Below are 22,869 nucleotides of genomic sequence, written 5' to 3' on the forward strand. Positions count from 1 at the left end.
TCTGCAGTTTCTGATCTTTGGCCTTCACTGTAAAATGCTACTGTTCATACATATCTCACCTGCAAATTCCCTTTCTAAGCCTTAACACTAATGCAATTGTAAAACAGTATTCTGTGAAGAGGTTTGTCCCTGCATCCATTAAGGTCACCGGCAGGCCCAGAGCAAGCTCCGGAGAGCTCTACGCCATTAAGAGCATGTGAAATTAAATGCAGTGTTCCTTGACGAAAAATAAAAGGCTTGCTTAAGAAACGTAATGATACTGAGCAATGTAATTCCATTAAAGGTACTATGCCTTAGCACCTTATTAATTACATACACATTTTGATATGGTGTGTTTAGAAGGAGGATGTTATGAATGTAAAAATACTCCGTTCAGTTCCGTGCTTTGACTAAACAGCACTCGGCACAGGGCTAAAAGTAGTCACGTGCAGACTCTGAACCCACGTGATTTCAGGGCTGGCCAGAGGCTTCCTCAGAACGTGGCATAACGGGCTGGGACCAGCCGCTGGGGCTCCCAGGGCAGAAAAGTCGCTTTTCAAGACCACTGCCCCTACATTCATAAATAAGCAGCTGCCCCCTCCCTCCAGGGCTCCCCCAGCTCACCAATATTCTTGAGTATATCAGACGCTTTGGAATGCAGCTGCCTCTATGTTACTTAAACCACAGCAGAAAGCAAGCTAGAAAACTGGTCTTATGTTTGTAAAACAAAGAAAAGAAATGCAGAAAACTTAAATTGTTTTCAAAGAGAAAGAATGATAAATGTTCAGTTTACTTGTAGCGCTTCCACTCTGCTTCATTCACCTGATCATCACTCCCAAAGACACTGGCGCTAGTTCCACTTTTGGTTTGCAGTCATTTCACTTTCACATTCTTGGTGCTTTTGATTTTAAAGGAAGTGTTTGGCTAGCTGTCTTTCCGCTTGTTTTGCTTTCAGTAGAATTAAAATAATATACAATAGGAATAGTTCTATTTCCACATTTTGAATACATTAAATAAAACTAACCACAGCTAAAAGAACTGTGGACTCTTAAAAGGGATTGGAATTAATTAAGTTGTAGTTTGACAGCTCTGTAGGTTGAAGTCATCCACCCTCACTACGTCAATCCTGACAGGAGCCACACCACGGCCCCTGTGTTACCTCAGCAAAACCACTTCAGAAAGATTTGCAAAATGCAGACAAACAAAAAGAGGGAAGAAGAGAGATAGAGAAGGATTCAGTAGAAGAACAATCCTAATTAGAGTATCGGCCCTGCATTTTTTTACATGAAGATGGACTGCTGCATCTGGCCACGGTTTTACCAAGTTCACTGGCATCCTGCGAGACTGATTCCCACATGCATAACGAATTGGAACGATGATGGCCACTCATCCATGGGAGAAACGGGTTTTGAAGTGTCAGCAGAATTTTAGGACTGTGCTGTTATTTAGAAAAAGTATTTTTAAAAAGTTATGCAGAGAAAGGTGGAAACCAGCGGGAGGTAATCACTGACCTCATGCTCGGCAGATGGTAAGAATACTTCAGCACAGGCTTTTGTCACAGTCGATGAGACAGAGGTGGGGAGGGACCAGTTCCCAGACGTTGTTTGAACTACAAGCGTGGTTTATCTCAACACCTTAAAATAACGGTGTGTTTTAAAGCAGCGCTGTGCCTGAGCAGCAGACCCAGACCCTGATATTTTAACTTTCCAGACAAACCCATTTAAACGTCCAGGCCAGAAGTCGGCTGCGCGTACTGCGACCGGCTTCAGTCATCCTTACGCAACGCCACGCTCCCCTTGGGACCCTCTTCCGCCATGTGTCGCGAGAGGCAGCCGGGCAGACTGCGACGCCTCGAGAGACGCAACCCGACGACGCTCGTTCCCAACGGCGGCGGCCCCAGGCCGCCTCGCACCCCCGACAGCGGCGCTTACGGCCACGCTGCCACCGCCCCCGCCCCGCTCTCCGGCAGAAGCCCGGCGCCGCAGCCCGCACGGCGGCGGGCGAGGCCGGGGCGAGGCGCCCAGGCCCCCGCAGGCAGCCCCCGAAGCGGCGGCGATGTACGGGCCGCCCCCGGCCGCGCTCCCCCGGCCCACCTGTTACAGCGGCCGCTATGACATCACCGTCCCCGCCGCTCCGCGCTGGTGACGCCACACCGCTCTGACCCAATCAGAGGCGGCGGGGGTGCCGGGAGCTGCCGCCGGCTCGGGGCGGGGGGGGCCGTAGGTGCATGGGGCGGTGGGAGGGGGCGGTGTCCGGGGAGACGCGTCAGCCGCCGCCGCCGCCGCCGCCGCTGCCGTCGTCGTCGCGGGGTCCCTCCCCTCCGGCGGCCCGAGCCCCGCGGGGAGCGGCGCGGCGGGGATGAGGCGCTCCGCCTCGCACCCACCGTAGCGGCGCGGCCGCCTCCGCCATGAAGCGGAAGAGCTGGGCCGAGGCCCGGCGCCGCGCAACCCCGGCGCCGCCGGCTCTGAAGAGAACTCGGGGCGCGGCGTCGCGGGCGGCGGGGGGCGAGGCGGAGCGGCGGCAGCCTCCCCCCGCCGGGCCGGAGACCTGCCTGAGGATCGCCGGTGAGGATGGCGGGGAGGGGGGTAAGGGGGGGGGCGTGCCGGGCCGGGGGGGCGGCGCGGCGGGAGAGTTGAGGCGCAAGTCGGGGTCGGGCTGCCGGCGGCGGGACGGGGCGGGGGCCGCCGGGGCGCAGGGCTGGGGGGGGGGTTGGGGGGGTTGGGGGCGGTTTCGTCCCGTCCCGTCCCGTCGCGTCCCGTCCCCTCCTCTCCCGTCCCATCCTTTCCCCGCAGGGGTGGGCGCGGCGGCGGCCCCCGGGAAGGCGGCTTTCCCCTCAGGGCCGGGGTGGCCGCTGTCCCCGCCGGCACCCCGGGGGCGCCTGGCCGTCGGCCGCCGCCGCGGCTGTGCCGTCTGTGGCGGTGGGTCAGTGCCTGCGGCTCTCTGGCGCTTCGCGGGCAGCCAAGTGTTCGTTAAAATTGCGTCGGCGGTGTCCGGCGGTTCTTCCCGGCGAAGGAATGTCGCGGGATGTTCAGTAACTCCGGCTGTACCCAGCGGTTGCCGTGTGCTGTCTGTTTCTGCCTGGGAGAGAGCACGGGGAAAATGTATTTGAAGCAGTAAGACGTGTTTTGTGGGGGCACGCGCACCAAACCCAGCAGGTTTGTGTCTATACGGGGGATATAGATCTTTCTCCTAACGTTGTGCCTGCTGGGTCATGGGTAAAATAGCAGACCGGCGTCGCGCCTCTCCTTGGCGCTGGAGTGCCATCGGCTGCTGCGGGCGGGGGCAGGTCTGGTCAGTGTCCCCCGTCCGCTTGGAGGCCCTATGATTTGAGTCGTGCTCTGTTTTGGCACAGGAACCTGCCTCTGTGGAGAAGTGTGTTGGACCGCAGCCGAAATAATTCTGGATTTAGGCTTGAGTTCCCCGGCTAAAAGACATGCTTGAGTTGAGTTTGCCTGAAAGCAGGAAAAAAACAAAAAACAAAAAACTTTTATGTCCTGCGTCAGAATCTGACTGATAGTGTTTACAACTTCTCTTAAAAAACAAACCTCACTTACCACTGCTTTGTGAAGGACATGGGAAATTGTCTGTAGACAGAGCAAGCAAAAGCACAAAGAGCAAATGCGGACAAAAGGCACCAGTCTTACCTGTGCCAAGAAACAGGGTTCCTTAATTTAAGTAGTTTGTCACCTAGACAACAGTATGTTTAGAAAACCATAAGATTTTGTTTTAAAAATTGGGCATAGTGCTGTAGGAAAAATGTAAACTCCCAAAGCATACAAAAGTCCTCTTTTTAAAAAGCTCTAATACTATCAGGAAATAAAATCCTAAATACTTCAGCCTAAAATAAAGCATTTTAGGCCTAGTCTACACAGAGAAACATAATGGTGTACTTATACACAGAACTATAATGCTACAATAACTCCGTACATGTATTTTCCTACAACTGCAACCATTTAGATAGGAAATGATGATGGTGTAGTTTTAAGGTTAAATGTAGAAACCCCTCATTTGGCAGGTGATGACTTTTTGATATCAAAGTAATTTCACTACCTCGAATACCATGCAGCCCAGTCCAGCTCAGATCTCCAGCAAACAGGTCTGTCTAACCATTCTCACACAGCAGTTGCTTGGATCTGATGATACATGTCTGGCATCAGTAGCCCCCTTTAAATTACTGTATTTGCTCCTCCAAGGAAATGTTCATCCATTTAAATAATACAGTAGATCATCTAGGTTTTGACTTACGTTTTTTTCAGGGGGATTTCACCATACACAGCAGTACACAGTATAACAAACTTGATTAAAATGCAGTCAATTATTATATTTAATAATATTTCATTTTGTCTCGATCTTCTTACTGCTCACAGTGGCTGCTGTTCTAATAAGGGAACAATTATAGTTTGATTTTTATTACTCTGGTATGTCATACATATTTTTTAAAAGAGCAACCTTAAAAGAATAAGCCTGCAGGCTTACCTTTTTGTTCATCTGTTTTAAAAGTTATTTCAAGTTTTGAACTGTCAGTTCTGCCTTCTCATAATGCAGTTCTGAGAAATGAGTTAATAGTTCTGGACTGGAGATAGGTTAAAGCATAAGGCCTTATTCTTGCAAATGGACATACTGTAAATATTTTAGCCTCCGTAAAGGCTGAGAGATCTGCATTAGTTTATCTGCTTACAGAAACAGCGCCAAACTCATTAAGAACATTGCAGGCTACCCTCATTTTCATCTTTGCTAAAAGACAGAGCAGAAAACAAACCCAAATAGCTGTAAAGATTTATGAGTCCTTTCTTGTGTGACGTTACATTCATAAAAAGCAAAGTTTGTAATCCATTATTTGCATGGATTTTATACTCCAAATACTCACTGTAATTATTGCATTTCTTTATTTCCTAATGAATCATATGCATCAGCCATATGTCAGAATAATTTTTAATCAGAATCATCTAAATATTTTTGTTTAGTATTAAGACTAGTTCAGGAAAGCTATTCTTGTAAAAACTTGTTTGTTTTGGTCTGTTAAGCTGCATCGTAAACCTTACCATTTTCTCTTTGTCAACTAATGCGTGAGGCTTGCTGGTATGAATTCAATTTGCTGGAACTGAATGCATTTCTTCTGCTTATTAGAAGCATATTCCCATATCCTTCTGATCTCTGAAAGAAGTAATTTATATGATCTAAAGAAAATGTAACAATTCTGTGTGAGATGCTTGAAAGCTGTTGATTTCCTTTCCCTGGCTGCTTTTCTTTGTCATTGCTCTGATTTTATAAATAACATTTTAAAGAAGATGTGGAATTAGAATGCATAAATCTCAGGCAAAAAATACATGTTTCGCACTCACCTCTTTTCAGTAGTTAATTCTAAAATGAAGTTAACTACAATAACTATACATGGAATTAAATTTTAAGTGATATAACACCATGGGGCATTTCTTGACATTTGTTTGTCCTCCTGCTAAATGTATATCCAGTTTGTTTGCAGTGAGGAGCTAACATCTTAAAGGATGCTCTAAGCTGTACTGTATAAGCCTTTTTTTTCTGTATTCAGAATTGTTTTACTTACACTGTCACTTGGAGGTTTTATGATAGAGCATTCAGTTTAATATGTTCATTGACAGGTGGGTTGGTTTTTTTGGTTTTGTGTTGGTTTTTTTTTAAACCATTGAGTTGTCTCTTGTTCTTCCAGCATTGCTGGTTTGTCATTATAAACCTTGTGTACTATGTAAAAAATATTTTTTTGAATGCTAAGGACACTTCTACCGAGTATCACGAAGCTTTCCAACATTCTGACTGTCAACGCTTTCAATTAGTTTTCATTACGCAACTGTCTCGGTACAAAAGTTGTATTTATTCTTTTATCAATATGACCTCAACTTACTTGTGAGTCTTTCTCAAAGTTAAGATTTTGAATTTGTGTTTAAGGCTTTTAGTATCTAATCCAGCACTGAAAGTGCATCAACATATGTAAAGTAGTCTTGTGTATAGGACAAGAGCAGCAGAGTGCAAGGACTCTGTTTGAGTAAAGTAACACAGTGTTGTTGGTCAGTCATGACATGGCCCTGAATATATTTTTTTTTCATGGTTTTCTGTTAAATACAAAGTTCCTTTAGCTTTTCACCGTGCTTTCATTTTCTTTTGTGGAGGCCAGGCTGTTCTAATTCTCAACACAATCATCACTTATATTTGAAATATCATAATGATGAGTGAATGAATCTTTTCAAGGATAGCATGACTAAAAAAAATATTCGTTCAGTTTTGCTTTTCGTCTTGACATTGCCACAAAATTTGTCTTTTATGTCTTCTCATGTGTCTTCCCGGTATTTTGGAGTTTTTTAAATCAAACACAACAAAATACTATGTAGCAACTCTGAATTTAGAAATACACTCCTCTTACAATAGTAAATAACTCTCTGGTTACAGTCCTGGTAATTCAAAACAGACTAATGTTGGGTTTTGTTGTACTGTCAGTCTCCTCTGAATTTCTCATCTAAGGCATCTGTTTAACAATAGAAATGTAGAATTTATTTTTTTATTAAATAATCTTTGCTGATCATATGCAGATTTCTCCTGCAGCGAGTGCCTGTTTGGTATTTAGTTGCCTCTTGAATTACTGAAATTTCTTTCTCTGAGGCCTGTACAGCAGATCCCAAGAAGCGTCAGGCTTACTGAGAGTAAAGGCAAGGAGATTATTTTGTCATCTCTGTATTCACGTTAATATGATTTTGAAGTGGTAGCTCTCAGTTTCCTACATGTCTGTTGCCACAGAACGCTGTAGATCTGAAAAACAAAATGCTTTTCCTCCTGTATGCACACTGCAATCAGATGCATGATTATTATAGCTTGTGCAGACACGCTTGTGCTAGCTTTAATCTCACTACTTCATGTACCGGCAGTGGCAAAGCTGTGGTAACATAGCACTCTGCTAGGGGTATGCAGGCTCGTTTTGTTGTACGTTGGGTGCTTACTCAAATTAATTGCCTACGGTGACGTCCGGGTTTCTGTATTTTAACTTTTGTTATATGAGGCTAATGAAATTAAGTGTAATTGAAGTATATCTGCAGTCATATCTCCTAATTGCAGTGCAGATGCAGCCTGTAAGGAAGCAAGCCCTACTCTCTTCGTTCTTCTGGGAGACGATTAGAAAGGTCTGCTCTAGTTTGATAGTTTTAGGATGACCTTTTATCAGAAATTTGCAGGAATCTGAAAGTGCTCAAGCACGCTATATGTAAGTGAAACACTAAAAAGCTAAAATTAGCAAAGGAAGCATAAAAATAATAAAATGAAAGCCTTGCTCCTGCAGTCCAAACCTTTGTGGAGTCCTAGTGAAATCAATTCATCAGTGCTCTGGCATATTTTATGTATAAGCCCTCATCTTGCAATCAGATCCTTAATGAACGAATTCTCCTTTCTCAGCATGTGTTACTCCTATTCAAAAATCAACACACTGATCCTTTGCTACTGTAAACAGAACTGGGAATGTGTTTGCAAAAAAAACCCAGGTGAAAACAGACATGGTGAGTAATACAGCATTTGTCTGATATCAGACTGATACACCAGTAGAAAGGTAAATAAGCTTATGGGAAAGGTCTTCTCTGAGTAGCTCATTTCTAAAATCTCCCTATAGGAAACATATTAAAAAGATGGAGCCTGCTGTTTAAATAATAGGGAGCAATTTTTAGCGGTGCACAGGAGTGGACAGCTTGTCAGAATACTGGCATTTGACACACACTGCTGTTATTGTGAGGTAGTACTGTAAATTCATTAAACTAGAGTTTCTCGCTGGTGTTTTAAGAATAGCAACAGTTATCATGATCCGGAGATACCAGTGCAGAACTGAATGCCAACAGCAATTCAGAAGGCCATGTATGCACTGTTTACCCAAGATAGGAATTCTTATTTCTGATGGACATTTTTGAAAAAGCTGCGAAGATTTTCAGTAACAGTAGGAGCACTGAGGAAGCAAGTGATTCTGTTACTCCAAATCCTATGTCCAGGAGCAAAATGGTAGATTATTTTAGGTCTTTGACCTGTGCAAATGTATTTCTTTTCATTTTGATCCCCATTTTCTACTTGAGGATTTTGGATTACTCTTTGTGTAGTGCTTTTGTATTTTCAAAAGTGATGTAGAGTTTATGTGAAGAAGCTGGTGTGCAAGAAGGTATGGTGTCAGTTTGAGTACTACGGCCATTCTGCCCAGACTTTGATGTGGATGTTGTTTGTGTACAGGGAGCACTCAGCCTAAGTCAATAATTAGACTGGATTTGAAGGACAGATGCCATCGAGGGAAAAATTCTGGCTGCATATTCCCACTGTTAACCCCCAGTGGGCTGGTTCAGCGAGCTAACTCCAGAAAACTTATCCTTGCAAGGAACCTGGTGGCAGCTAGCCATTAAATCAGTTTAGAAGTGGTGTGAAATTATAGCTTGGAGCTGTAGTGTGACATGTGTTTAATCTAGCAATGCCAGTTTAAACACAATCCCTAGATATCATATCCTGTCAGTTCTCCTTTCAGCTTCCTTCTTTGCCCTCGGTCAACCTCCCCATGTTAGCTCTCATTCTCACGGCAGAGAGAAGTAAACCAGCAAAGCAGCTTTTTAAAATTTTTTTTTTTTTCTTTTTTCTTTTTTTTTTTTCCTTTTTTTTTTTATACTGTGCTAGGATACCTGTTACAGTTTCTGATTCACACAAATTCACCTTGACGCAGCACAGGGGGTAACACAGTGGTGGGGACAGATGCAGGGGAGTTGTGGGAAGCTGGGGCTCCCTCCACCCCCAAAGTGTTGGTGTACACAATTTCCCAGGACTGCCTTTCTGTGAAGCAGTTTTCCCCATGGCATATTTGCATCCAGTTGGTGCACTTGCTTCTCCACACGTATTTCCCTTTCTGGGCCAATTTAGTCACTTCTTAAAAGTGCACAGAATTACTCTAAATTTTATCCTTTGGCTGGTTTTCAGGAGATGCTTTGGTAAATGCTGGGAGGTACAGAAGTTCCTAAGCAGGTAATGCACTTCCCAGCTAGTGCTACAGCTGCTGTGCCTACAAGGTGGGACTATTAGAAATTGAATAAGCAAGTCTGGTGCCTTGCTTCTGCTGAAAGAGTAAGGCAGTAGGTGCCTGACTTGCTCAGGAGTTACTGTACATCCCACTGGTTGCACCTGACCTGTAAATGTTTAAGCCAAATGATTCGCATCAGGCTGCTGTTCTACTGAAACACGCATTTAGTAAATGTACACTTCTTGGTGGTGTTGTCTGCCCCCACCCCCTGAGATATTGCTGTACATAGGTGAGAACTCAGTGCGTGAGTGTTGAAATAAAGATATGGGACTCCTTTCGTGGCGTACTTTACGTTGTATTTTCAAGTTACAAGTAATGATTTCTAAGTGCTAGTCATGGAGGATTTTGTTTTGAAGCATAAAGTGATTTTTTTTTCCTGCTCTCTGGAAAAGGAGATACAGTTTTTCTTGATCAGAAATTATACTTTGAAATTATACATTTATATGCAGGTGATCTGTTTTGATATTTAAGTAATCTCTCTGTTCCGGGCAACTAGTTTGCAAAAATTTAAATCTTTCCTTTTAGGTTTGAATTTTAATCCACGTATTTTATAATGATATTTTTTCAGCAGGAGGAAGAAAAGTATTGCTGCGGTGCTGCAAGGCCTCAATTTTTATTGACCAATTACTGCAAGCACAGCAATTTACAGCAGCCGCACAGTCAGTGTTCAAAGTTCACTGAGGCTACAGGTCCCACAGCCATAAAAATAATTTATATCTATGTGAATACCGCTGGTGTTTTTTTCCCGCCCCCCCTCAGCTTAACAAAGGAAGCCAGGGCAAGCGCAAGGTGCCTCCTGCCTGCCTGCGGGCAGGCTTTGCAGGGCAGCCGGGATGGGGATGGCAATGGGGATGGCGATGGCGATGGCGATGGCGATGGGGATGGGGATGTCCAGGTGGTGGCTCCGCTGGTGCTCCTGTGAGCGGCAGTGGGCTGCTGCCTCACCCCCTCACATCCCTCATGTGTCTGTAGCCTGCAGCCTTTAATTGCATGCCAGTACTATCGAAATCATTGTTTTACAGAAAGATGGAAAGTGCTTGTGTTTCAGCGTGAGGGCGCTTCACTGTTTAGTTTAACATAAGTGCTACGAGGGGCTGAGGGATTTGTGGCTAAGTTGCGATGGGGGGGTGTTGGTATTTGGAGTGCAACAGGTGGGGTCTGTTGCCAAAAGGAGGTGGGTGTCTGCTGGGTGCATGGGTGCAAGTCGAGCTCCTGCTGTATTGCCAAGTCGCCAAACAGGTAGCTTTCCTGGAACACTTTGTTTGGGAAAGAACACTACAGAGCTGCGGATTACAGGAACACTGCTGAGCAAAAAGCCTCAATCTTTGTGTGCCTTGTTGCTTAACACCAGAGAAATAATAATATCTAGTTCAGTAATACTTAAAAGAAGATTTGGTTCATGTGAAACCATTTAAAGTTGCTCTGCTGACAGGTAATACTTCAGACTTTCAGCAGAAAACTGGGATGTTTATAAAAGCTTTAAATTTTCTTGCATTTCAGATCGCCTTTATTTTGCAATTCTCTGCCAAAAACCAAAGAGTGGAGCTGCAAATACCCATTATTTCTGCATAGATGATGAACTTGTATATGAGAAGTAAGTACAGGCCTTTTTTTTTCCTGTTTTTTACAGCAATAAATTAATCAGCAATGAGGAACCAGTCTAATTGACATTCTGTTTTTAAATGTAGCTGAGGGAAACATACCATTCCCGTTATAGAACCAATTACATGACTTTGGTCCTCTCAGACTTATCTGCCATGATGATTCATATGTCTTAGAATGGTTTCTTGGCTCCCCATCAGGATTTCTTGAAAATCTTTTCAAAGCAGAAGCTTTCATTGTATCCATTCTTGTTAGAAGACACAGGAACACAGTGCAACAATATATATTCAGAAGTTCACACTGGACTGCTGAGATGAAGGGGATGTCTTTGGTTGCTGGAGTATTAAGTGGAATGTCTAAACTTCCCGGAATAAGAGAAGAAACTGGCAAAATCAATTCAAGCTTTTATGAGCTGACAATGGATATATTATTTCCCCTGTAGTGAACAATGTATGCCTTTGTATGTGATCTGGAATGCTGCTAATTCTTTAAATATTTTTGACCAAGGGCGTGCTTACTGTTTTTGTAAGTACTAATCAATCTTTATTCTCTGTGTGCACTTTTCTCTAGCAATATTAATTACCTTCTTTTAAACTAAAGCTTTTGGGTTGCTCTTAAAATGGAGTTTCTAAACTGGTGTCACAGAGCGACACAGTATTGAGAATTTTTCAAACCTTGAGTATTCACATTTGGTTTTGGGTGGTGGTGTCTGGAAAACAAGAAGTTTTAGTCTCTGTTTAAAGATGACAAAACTGGTTTCTCCAACAAAATAGTATGTATGTAAGAAGGCATTATTGTTTTTAGAATGGTGCGCATATATCACATATATATTATTACTCCTTACTTTGTGCATCTGATTTAAAAAAAAAAAAGCCATTTACAGAGGTCATGTACACTTTTTTCCCTTTCTCCTACCAGCTTCTATGCAGACTTTGGACCACTTAATCTGGCAATGGTCTACAGATACTGCTGCAAGCTAAATAAGAAATTAAAGGTAACACTTGGGGTTTTTTTTTCAATATTTTCGACTTTTTAAAGAACAAAACCAAATGGGCCGAATTTTTTTTTCTTCAGGTGCTTTCCTGGGTTCCTAATCCAGCTAAGTTTTGAATATAAATGCTAAATTTTGCCAATGTGAATTTAGGGAGGCGGAGGACCAGGAATGAGGTAAAGCCCACTTACTTTTAAAATCCAGAAAGTGCACCACTGTGGCAGTAACTAACGTTAAGCTCCTAAAAGATCAGTTGCTAAATTGGTACAGACTTATTTAAATTAAAAGCTCCCCTCCTGGAATTCAGTCCTCTTGACAACCTGCCAGTATTGAGTGAGCTTGAGGGTACAATGCAACACATTTTTTGGTTTAGATGTTTTTTGTTTGACTTGGGCTTCTCTTCTGGTCCTGATATGTCTTTGGTAAGAAGCAACGTTTGATCTTTGATAGCATTTATGGCATAGTCCTGAACAAGTCTGCCACGCTGTTACTGCAGATTATCTTCTCTGAGGGGTGCTCGGTAGTTTTCAGGATTAGGCTCCTGATAGAGCATAGCATCTTTAAAACAGAGAGTTTCTGTATTAATTAACATGAATGACTTCAAGTTAGTTGACCTCTAACAGATGTTGGAGTATAAAACCTGTTAGGCAGATAAAAAAGCTTATTAGCATTAATGTGAATCACAGTTTGCCTCTTCAAAGCTGCTTAGATCTTGAAACTGCCACTGAACTGTGAAAATTGGGAAGGATGCAGAACATTATAGTTTAACAGAGATTTTCTTTTTCATCACTCCTTGATGTCTGTCATTGGTATTAGTTTGCATAACTCAGACTTACTTTGTCCCTGTGACACTACGAACAGTCTTACTGGGGACAAGATTCTCTGATTTTTGTTTACAGGATGCTCTGAAGCAACAGAAGTTTATATTATAATCCCTTTGCATATCCTGGGTTTGATATTGGATAAGCATGTTAGGATTGCTGAGAACGCACTACTGCTAGTGATCTGGGGTTTATTTGTCTTGAGTGAATTGAATAGTATCTGAGCAAGTAACATTGCCACTTAAATAGTGACATTTGATGATAACTTAGCAGTTGATGAAAGTATACAGTTTCAAGACCATCAAAGTTTGTTTCAAGGGCCAGTTAGGGGATAGTTCTTGCTGCCACCAGAGATGTGTCCTTTCTATTGGCAATGCCATTCCATTCTCTTTCTAAGATAATTGGAGAAACTATGCCAAGCCACAATGACATTTTAAAAGGTTATTTATGCTGAAGTCTAGAAATACTTTCAAACTATTTTAATCTAAGCATATATTTTCCAGTGGTTCTGATCCTCAGAAATGACTACTAGTTGATTTACCTAGAGTCAGGTTTTCTTTAAGAATAAAAAAGTCTAAATTCTGTTTTCAAAACTGTTGCGACTTTAATATGCCTGTGATGTTTTTGAGAATGCCACCGTGTATTTACTTCTCCTAAGCACCTATCTGTTGCATAGGGATCAAAGTCAGAAATAGTAAATACATTCAAGGAGAAAAAGAAAGATAACTGTAATTTGTATCAAAAATTATTTAGTCTGAATACTGGAACAATTTAGGGACAGGTGCAGTAGAGTCTTCCAAAGCTTTTGAGGGTCTAGTCTACAGTGTACATGGTCCTCTGAAGTAGTGGCTGAAAGTAGGTGAACAGACCCTTGCATCCCTGTAGTTTTATAAAAAAGTCGAAAAAAAGACGAAAAGTCTAAAATGCACAATCATAATCTTGTTCATTTCTTGATACAGTCATTTTCATTGATAAGGAAGAAAATAATTCATTATACTGGGTTTGATCAGAAAAAACAAGCAAATGCTGCATTCCTCATAGGCTCCTACGCAGTAAGTATTTAAATTTTTACATTACATCAACTTGCTAAATGTGTTCATTTTTTCATACTCAATTTTTAAAACAGCGAGATAAAACCAATTCTTTTCTCTTGAATAATCTTCCTACTAATTTATTTTATAGTAAAGTACCACATACTGAGACAGTTTTTAAAGTCTAGCAGTTATGTGAATGGAGTTGTATGGGTTTGGTTTTTTTCTTCTCTACTGCAATCTGTGCTCCTAAGAAGAAAGAACACCACTGGAAAAAAATTCTTTATGAATATTTTCATGTAGAAAAGATGATTGCTTCTTGATGTTTTTCCTTTCCCCTACCCACACATACTCTCTTTTTTCTTTTTTAAAATAGAGAAATATTATCTTGCATGATTATCTCATTGCATGCATGTTTAAATATCCATTTTTCTTCCCCAGCTGCTTCTTTTCTAATGTAAGGTGATCTCTTCAGTTAACCTAGAAGGAGTGAGATTGTGTGGTAGGCTTAGCGACAGTATAAAGCCTGCAAATATATAAGGTGGCTGAAAATGTACTGAGCCAGGTCCCTGACTGCAGAGGGAAAAATGACTGGCTTTACATCGCAACTGCATCTAAAGAATCAGTGTTCGGTACACAAAAGTGTAGTCAAGGAATAAAATGCTGAATGCTTCAGAGCGGGAGATGTGATGTACCATATTCATATTCTGTTTTGACTTGTAACACACCTTGATTGTAACCACCTCTCTTGTTTACGGAGTAATAAAATGAAGCGAGAACCTATGTGTTCTTTGATGTTAGAGATGTGAGGGATCAGAGTTCATGCAGCCTGAGGTCATTCCTGTTATTAGCTGCAAGGCTGTACAGTACTTGCGAGATGCTGGCACTCTCATTGCTGCCTCTCTACATCACAGAGGAGGTCCATTTCCTGCTCCCCAGGGTTTCTCTGTTGTCTGTTTCCTACAGTACTTATTACAAATTAAGAAATAGATTTCAAAATGTGTCACTCTTGATATTTGAAACACACCCTTAGGAATGTTGCTGTTGACCTTCGTATTCTTAAATCACATGGAAACGGGCAACATGAGTTGCTAAACTTGTTTGCAGTTAAGGCATTATGTTGACAAAACAGCTGCTGCTTTTATGAAAACCACTTTTTCCTAGTGACTTGGTCATAATGGAGGCCCAGAAAGTGAGAAGGGACTGGCTTCAGCTATCAGCCATTATTTGGAAGGAAGTGGGTTTTGTTTTTCCCTAAGCTTTTGTTCTGAGTATGTCTAGTAGTATTGTGCAGCACAACATCTGACATTTTGAGCAGAATCCATGGTATGGAAAATTAACTAATGGCAAAATAATCTGATACAAAAATACTGTGGTTGACTATGTAAAAGTATACAAAAAACCTAACACAAATCTTATTTCTGATCAGGTAGTGGTCCTGCCATGTTGCAATAACAATATGCAGTTGAAGGGGAATGCTTGGACAGACTTGAATAAAGCTCTAAGATTAATATGTGTGGATTATGACAGTCCAAAGCAGAGTAATTAAAAATGGAGGCTGTTGGACAGAGGAGCAGACAGTTTTTGATTCAGAGAACCGCGGTGAAGGGTGTGGGAGTTGCAGAGTACAGAAGGGATGCTAACACGGATCCAGCTGAAGTCTGACACGAGGTCATGACTGGCTAGCCAATGCATGTCAGAGGGCTAGTTGCAGACAGCTGGCGTATGGCAGAAAGAGGCTAGTCAAAACCACGGTAATTTTCAGAGTTCAGAGGCTTGTGCTTACGTTACTGCATTGTACAGGTTGAATATTTCAGCAGTTTCCCTTAAATACCCATGGCAGATTGAAGCACTATATGTCAGTGGCCTCCTTGATTGGGGAGTGATGGTGTCTGTCTTCCATAATTGCAAGTCCTAGATGGTGAGGTAGCTCTAGCCAGATGCTGATTTTCTTTCCAGTGCAACAGACTTTTGCTTTTTCTGTACAGTAGGGCACAGTTTCTTCCCTGATTCCTGTGGGAAGGATTCCAGTGAAGGAAGATCACAGAAGAAAGACTGTGCCCCTGAGGCTTACTTTTTTCCCTGTTGCCCTTTGATGATCTTTCATGAAGGGGCAGGCTTAATTACAGCACTCACTGCTGAAGTGTTCAGACATACATGTCCCACATTTCTGCTTTCTGCGGTGAGAATTGGATTGTTCTCTGTGGGGGGAGTGAGGGTATAGGATCTGTTCAGAATGCGTGATAAATATATATCTACAGGCATATTTCCTGATTGAAAGGAAATACATTGAGGCCTTCTTTATTTTAAACATATGTAGGCTTAAGCACCCACCTACTTCTTCAGTTCTGAGTGCTTTGCAGAGCGAAGCAGGATCCATCCAGCTATTGGTCAAAACTTTATGAAGCTTTTCTGTAATTTTACTTGGTCAGACCATGTCCTGTTGGTAATGCTCTTTGCTGCTTGAACTGGGTAGCATCATTTAATTTCTGATCCCTTATGGTGTAAGTGGTAGGTTGCCACCGTATTTTGTTTTCTGTGGGTTGAATGAGTTTTCTTGTTTGATTTTGGTTTTTTAGCTTCATGGTGTGTTCCCATTTCAATAGTTTACCTTAGTTTGAGGGACTGAGTGGCAGTGCATCAGGCTGGAGGAGTTCTGGTAGGAAAAGCAAATAATTAGAAAGGGAAAGTAGCCTTCACAGAGTTAGTAATGAAAATAGTGCTTGTCTGCATGTGCTGTAAGGCCTTTGATAACTTCAGCATAGTTTTGGGTGCAAGGTGCTCTCTAGATGCAGGTGCTTTAAGTTACTTGTTAGGAATAACAGGCTGCAAGGTTTTCAGGAATAGCACAAAGTAAGAGTGTGTGCTTTCTGGTTTTGTTATATATTTTTTTTTTAAACACAGTCACATTTTAACACATAACTACATTAAACGATAATGAACCATACATAACTAGTTCTCTTCTGGAACTTGTATGTCCTCATAAACATTCAGTATTTTCATGCTAGCAGTTTCCAAGCCTGTCATTTTAACAGCTTAAATTTGTACTCTTAAACAGAATATTATTTAACTTCTGCTTAAAGGAATTGGGATATATTACCATGACTTATCATTCAACATATTTTATTTAAATATATGTGTGTGTGTATATATTGTGTGGAGATATGCTCATTTTGACTACTAAGGCAATTACAAAAGTCTTCATTAACTATGGTGAAGTGTAAGGGCAGCTGTTAGTGTTCTGGTTTACAAGCCAAGTCTGTTCCCAGTCTTTTCTTCACAGTTGGTGTGTTTTAATGTTCCCCCCCCCCCTCCCCTTTCATCTAACTTGTCTTTCTTTCCTCTTCAGTGGAGATAGTTTCTGAGCTCTCCAGGCTACACACTTCCTTCTCCCCCCTCCCACATCTGCTGCTTCCTTCCAGGTCTACTTTGATGTGACAGCAGAGCCTAACTCAAGCTACAGGGCTCTTCAGTATAACATGGCCTTAAAAGTAAAGAACAAAATTTTCAGATACATTGTTATATATATAGTTTTAGAATAACATAAGATTTTTTAGAGTAAATCTTAACAATTTAGATTTTAATCCCTTTATTGCTCATCTTCCATCTATTTTAATTCTGTATTTTGTTTCATTTTTACAGATGATATACTGCATAATGGGACTAATATTCTTCTGTGTAGATTAGCATAAAATTGGCATATTCAGCCACACAAAGGGCAGCCAGAATTTGGTGTGTGGGGTTGAATGTTTACACTTTGTACGGGCGGAGCGGGTCATGGGAAATAAGGGAGGGGGGTGAAAAAACCCTTTGTTCTTCACCTTTTAAAGAAAAATTGCTCTTCCTTGGAAGCTATCTGCACTGTTCAGGCCTTACCACTCTACCAAAGCAGCAGTGATCTTCTGAGTTGATCTCTACAGTGGCTTCTCTTGATTTTCACCAGGACTTGGCTGTGGGTGAGGAAAGTCTGCTTCTTCCATCATTGCTCCTTCTATATTAAGAAAGAAAATGTACCCTCTGTGCCCTGTCCACCCAATTCCCAAGCTCCCCCCTCTCCCCTTGGCTGCATTAACTTAGTAACAGTGTTTTTTTTCTCAGGCCTGGCACTAATTATGTACTTGGAGGCTGACCCTCCGAGGGTACCGCCCCATGAACTGCTGTAATTCAGGTCATCTTCTCCAGGACTCATCTCTGTACTTTGTCTATTTTCTCATCTTCTTTCTTCAGGGTAAGCAGCGTTTCCTTCATCCGTTCTGATCTGAAGTACTGTTTTTTTTGACTTTTCAATTTGTTAGTGTCCTTCCTAGCAGTGGGCCTAATGCTGGGTAGAAGCTGGAGGTCACAGAAGCAATTAGCACCCTTCTGTGTGATGTTGAACTGCTCTGTTCTTACTGTGACATTTGCAGAATTACCTCTGGCTAAGCCATGGGAAAGCAGGGACACCTGTTTATTTGATGGTCCAGGCTGAGTGGTGGTAAATCGGTGACTGTGGCAGCGTTCAAATTACAGGTGGGTAAACTGTGTTTACCCTCAGTAATGTTTTGGTGAGAGGTGCTTGTGCTGGACAAGCGAGTAGCAGAGGTGAGATGGACAAGGTACTGGCCTTCCATTTAAGCAAAAGTTGCCTCGCGTCTTCTTGGATTTCTCTGTGTTTGTGTCCTCTAAAAACCTACCGTCTCTGAACTGTATTTGGGAAATCATTATTAGCCTTCTCAACAGCAGCTTTTCCTGCTGTTTGTACTAGGTTCTTCCTCACCGTGTTCTTACCAAACTGGTTGTCTCTGTGGGAGAAGAAGGGTTGCTCTTTGGGGGTCCCTCGCTATAGTACTAGCTTGCTTTTCTTAGCTGTCATGAAGTACTGATGTGCCCAGCCTGGTCAGTTCCCAGCTAATAGGATTTTCTATACCTCCCTCCGCTGTTTGAAAGGTAATTGGAGGTTTCTTGCTTTTGTTTATGATGAAAAAAGAGAGTTGCCAGAGACAAGCAGTTATTCCCTCTCTGCCACTTTTATCCAGTTAATGACTGTGTTTCTGCTAATGAAGGGACTGTTGGTCACATGTGCATTTCTTCAGTACACCACAAATCCATACAGGAAGCTTTTTATTCTATTATATTCTATCTTAATTTTGCTGTATTTGGCCTTTTCTTCTAAGGAATATTGCTAGAAAAATTAATGTATTGAGTAGTATATCCAATGGAGGTTTTAATGAAGTAAAATGTTTAATACTTTTAAGTTATAGCAAAATTATGCATGTGTGTGAGCTTGTGTTTGAGTCTGGTCACACACAGTAGTTATTTGTATTTGTTCGGAGTTTGTGGGTTGTGATTATTTGCAGTTTACAGCAGTTCAGGCTATTTTGGGTGAGTGACATTTTTGGAACATAGTTGTATCACATGAAATTTGCTTGTAAGCAGTTTAAAATGAAGCATCTCATTATTTTCTTGCTTTTAAGTCAGTATGGTTGGTAAAATGTGTGATTTAGGTAGCAACCTTAAGTAGATTTTGTGGTTAAGGGTGAGCAGGTGGATAAACTTGATTATGCTAAGCATATCATAGACGTGAATTTAAAGTGCTGTTTACAGACTTGACTTGATAGTTTCTAACAGTACAGCATATTTAAGTATCCTATTTAATTTTCCTGAAAAAGCAATAAGTTACGTCATAGATTATTATTATCAAACATGTTTTGTCTTGCATGCAACATTACTATTTCACTTGGCAATGCCATGTATGGAAGATTAAGATTCCTTTTCAACCAGAGCTTCATTTCCTTTTCTACCAGGAATACGTTTCATCCTATTGTGAATACCATTTTCATGGTTGTAACGCTAATCTAGGAAACCTTTGTTTAAAAAATAGGCTGATTTGAAAACACTAATATCAATCAGACAATAACATAGCTTGCTAAAAGAACTCTCATTCTATGGTTGATTTTAAATGCTCATAAATAAAGACTGGGTTGCCTAGTCCTGCAAGCCCTTCTGTTTCATTCAGTGAACATTAGAGCGGCTGTTTGACTACACAGCGATGTTGGCAGGAGCAGTGCTTGAGTGCACCTTTCCCAGTACTCAACGCTTGGATGGTTCTTGACCATTCACAGAGCTGCCTGCAGTCCCTTAATTAGAAACAGATGTCCTAAATGAAAAGGGTGATTAGAGCAATGTTAATGGTTCAACGGCTAATCACAAATTTCTGGCTGTATTTTGAAGTTCAGTAGGATTTTTTTTTTTTTTTTGTATGCATAAAGAAAGCAAATTTCGAAATTGTTGGTACACAAGTGATTAGGTAGTGTGATGAAATGGTATGTTATTTTGGCTTGAAAGATATCAGTTCCTTATAGTAACAATTATCCTGGAAGGTACTTAAGAAAAGATTTGTAAAGGATTTTAAGAGTTTTTGCATGTGTATTTGTTTGTGTCTGTGTATGTATGTAGATGTGTATGTACACCCATCTGCACTTGCATATGATTGTAGGAATACTCTAAAACTAATGCAACTGTATTTGTGGATAATTTATTTTAGGCCTGCTGAATTTTCTAAGTTTTTTAAAAAAGCTTCTTTTTTTTTACTGTTTGCCTGACTTGCAGGAAAGGAAGCCCTTGGGAAATAAATGTAAAATTCTAATAGATTTTTCTTCATTTGTATATACAAGAATGAACAAAAACTATTGCAGAAAATGCCTGCTTCTGCTAAATAACAGTATCATTGCTTGAAAAGTATTTTAGTATTTTTCATCTCTTTAATAATACTTCTTGTTGGTTGCTTTACTGCCATTAACTTATAATCATAGAATCATTTAGGTCAGAAAAGACCTTTAAGATCATCGAGTCCAACCATTAGCCTAACCCTGCCAAGTCCACCACTAAAACATGTCTGTAAGTTGCACGTCTTTTAAACTTAAACTTTTTAATCTTAACAACTTTATTTGTGAAAGTTTCTGTCATCTTAGAAAGCACAGTAGAAACATAATCATCTGGACAAAATGGTTTCAGCTGTTTGTATATTTACAAATATATCCTTGTTTTGCTATTCATCTGATCAACATTTCCATTCTTTTCTGAAACTTCAGTTCTGCTTACTGCCTTAGAAAGTCCTCTCTTCCAGCACTTCTGTCTACTACAGGTCTCTCTGATCACTTTTACTTTCTGTCTCTCATTTACTAGCTGTCTTTAGTCCTTTGTTCACCCACATCATTACGATGAAATTGTTCATCTTTAAGGCTTTAGTGGCCTCCTTCTACATGTCAGAAACAGTATTATATACAGTTATATACACAGTTATATATATGTATAACTATATTACAGTTTCAGTTTGTGTCAGGAGTATGTTTTTGAGGTGGATCTTGCTCACTGCATTTTGGTTCACTTCACGGAGCGGTCTAGGAGCAATCCCAATAGGTAATGGGTGTTCAGTCCACAGGACCAGACTAGGACTAGATGTTAAGATCAAAAGCTTCTGGAAGCATGTAGTGCAGAAGTCAGATCTTCAGTGCTGGCTCTCAGTCAACAGGTGGATTTCTGCTGGTGCACACTACTTCCTAATGCGCATGTGGCCTCTGTTGCCTTGACATCTGTTGCTTCCCTGGGCTTTGCTGCTCCTTCCCTCACTCCTTCAGTCTTACCTGTTTTCGTATCTGGCATTGGGTTCACCCACAACCTGAACGCAGGCTCACCCATCCTCAGCCTCCCTCCAGCCTTGCGTGCATCCAGGATTTTCAGCTGGGTGCTCTCTTTTGGTCTCAAGCTGTGACAGAAGTGATCCTGTCTCCCCTTTGACTGTCACAGCTTCTTGTGTTGTGTTACTGCCAGGATACTTTCCTTGTGAAGTAAGTATCTGTTTATGGTCTTTCCCATTCTGTGTAGAGACTGAATGCCATTCTTCCCTTTTGAAGCACTCCATACCATTGTGCCTGTCCAGATATTAACCTAATTTTTTTTGTAAGCCACTTTTCAGTGAGAACGCCATCTGACCATTTCATCAACTGCTGTCTCTGCAACTGTTCACGTGTCGTATCTCATGTGTTTAGTAGTGTCACAGCTGAAGTGTAGCGGGATCTCTCTTTATTTCAGAAAATTCTGAGAAATCCAACTCAAAGAGGTTCCTTCTTCAGTGAATATACTGTATATTGCTTCAGTTGCATATTTTGCATATTTTGAAAAACACCATCTTCCTGCAGTGTGCTTTTTGTATGCACTAAACTGTGGTAGATACTGGATTTTTGTGTCAAAATCAGGTTGGCTTTTTTAAGTGTCCTTGTGTATAGTGAGTGTTCATATACCTATGTTAAGGAAAGTCCATACAGTCTTCTAGGAAGTTCACTGGTAATGTAATTTCAGAAGTTGGACCTGTGCTTAAGAACTAACATGTTTCAGTATACTGTGATGTTGTTTAGATTTATTTTAATACAACACTTAATGTATGGAAAAAAACTGGGCTTTTGCAGCTGTTACACATGCAAAAACATGCTTCTGCATTGAAGCCTGTTTTCTTTAAGAAGCTAGTAAAAGCTCAGCTAAGATACAGGAGAAATCCTTGGCCTTTCTGAGCTCCATGCGTTTGCAGGATTAGCTAGTATTAGCTGCATTTCTATTTGCCTGTTGTACAAGTAGTACTGTCTACATATTACCCAGCCTTACAGCACTGAATCCCAAGTTTTTTCCATGTGACTTGTTTCTGGCTACAAACTCTGTTTCTGCTGTTTAATTACTTTCTGTCTGCTAATGCCATTTCACATCTCTGGTTTGTAAGTTTTTTCTGGGGCAGGGCTCTCTTTCTGGTAAGCAAGCAGTGCTAGATTTACATGGTTGCTAGCAATATATGTTCACTGTGCCGCAAGATGCAAAGTATGGCTGTATCAAAGCACACAACTTGAAATTTCTTGGAACATAACCTTTGTATCCAATTCAGGCAATGAATATGACTGTAGAACAGAAAGTGGTCTCTGGCATCTGAAGAACAGCTATCCAGTGATATTCTGGGGGCTTTTTGGGTCTCTTTTCTGTTCCAGGTGTATGCTTGCAAATATAAATGCAAAAGTCACTTACCCCTGCCCAGTGAAAGTACACACACACACAAAACATGCAGTTTTCATTACTTGACTAAACTACTTAAACAAGACAGATGTTTTTTCTTTGGTTTTGCTAATTGCACAGGAAGAGTGCTCAGAAAATACTTAAACACAGTAATCAAATCAGAGGAAAAATGAAGGGGGTCACATGTTGCCATGTATGTTTTAGCTGTCTGTTTAGGATATGTTTCAAGCTGGGTTTAGTGTTTTTTTTTTCTTTTAGCAAATCTGTTCCACCTCCCATTCTCAAGGCACAAGAATGCGTGTGTGTGTGTGTGTGTAGAGAGAGGATGTTGAAGGTATATTAAGGCATTTGTTCAAA

At 41.3% G+C, this 22,869-nt stretch overlaps 1 protein-coding gene and 1 long non-coding RNA gene across 2 annotated transcripts in view; one reads left to right on the forward strand and one right to left on the reverse strand.

Annotated features, from left to right (window-relative positions):
* The window catches only part of LOC309683473, an 82,897-nt gene extending 80,735 nt beyond the window's left edge, over positions 1 to 2,162 (reverse strand). The window contains exons 1-2 of the long non-coding RNA XR_014270208.1: positions 2,073 to 2,162; positions 1,491 to 1,613 (exon numbers count right to left, since the gene is read on the reverse strand). This is a non-coding gene — a long non-coding RNA (uncharacterized lncRNA). The remainder of the gene's footprint in view (positions 1 to 1,490; positions 1,614 to 2,072) is intronic.
* A 224-nt stretch (positions 2,163 to 2,386) lies between these two features.
* Positions 2,387 to 22,869, forward strand: part of CDC14B (cell division cycle 14B) — a gene marked incomplete at its 5' end in the record, with an annotated part of 48,004 nt that continues 27,521 nt past the window's right edge. Inside the window, 4 exons of the mRNA XM_082497909.1 lie at positions 2,387 to 2,543; positions 10,535 to 10,628; positions 11,555 to 11,630; positions 13,408 to 13,500. Coding sequence (XP_082354035.1) covers positions 2,387 to 2,543; positions 10,535 to 10,628; positions 11,555 to 11,630; positions 13,408 to 13,500 — 420 coding nt within the window. The remainder of the gene's footprint in view (positions 2,544 to 10,534; positions 10,629 to 11,554; positions 11,631 to 13,407; positions 13,501 to 22,869) is intronic.

This window comes from Vanellus vanellus, assembly GCF_965231255.1.
Source record: "Vanellus vanellus genome assembly, chromosome: Z".
Taxonomy (NCBI): domain Eukaryota; kingdom Metazoa; phylum Chordata; class Aves; order Charadriiformes; family Charadriidae; genus Vanellus; species Vanellus vanellus.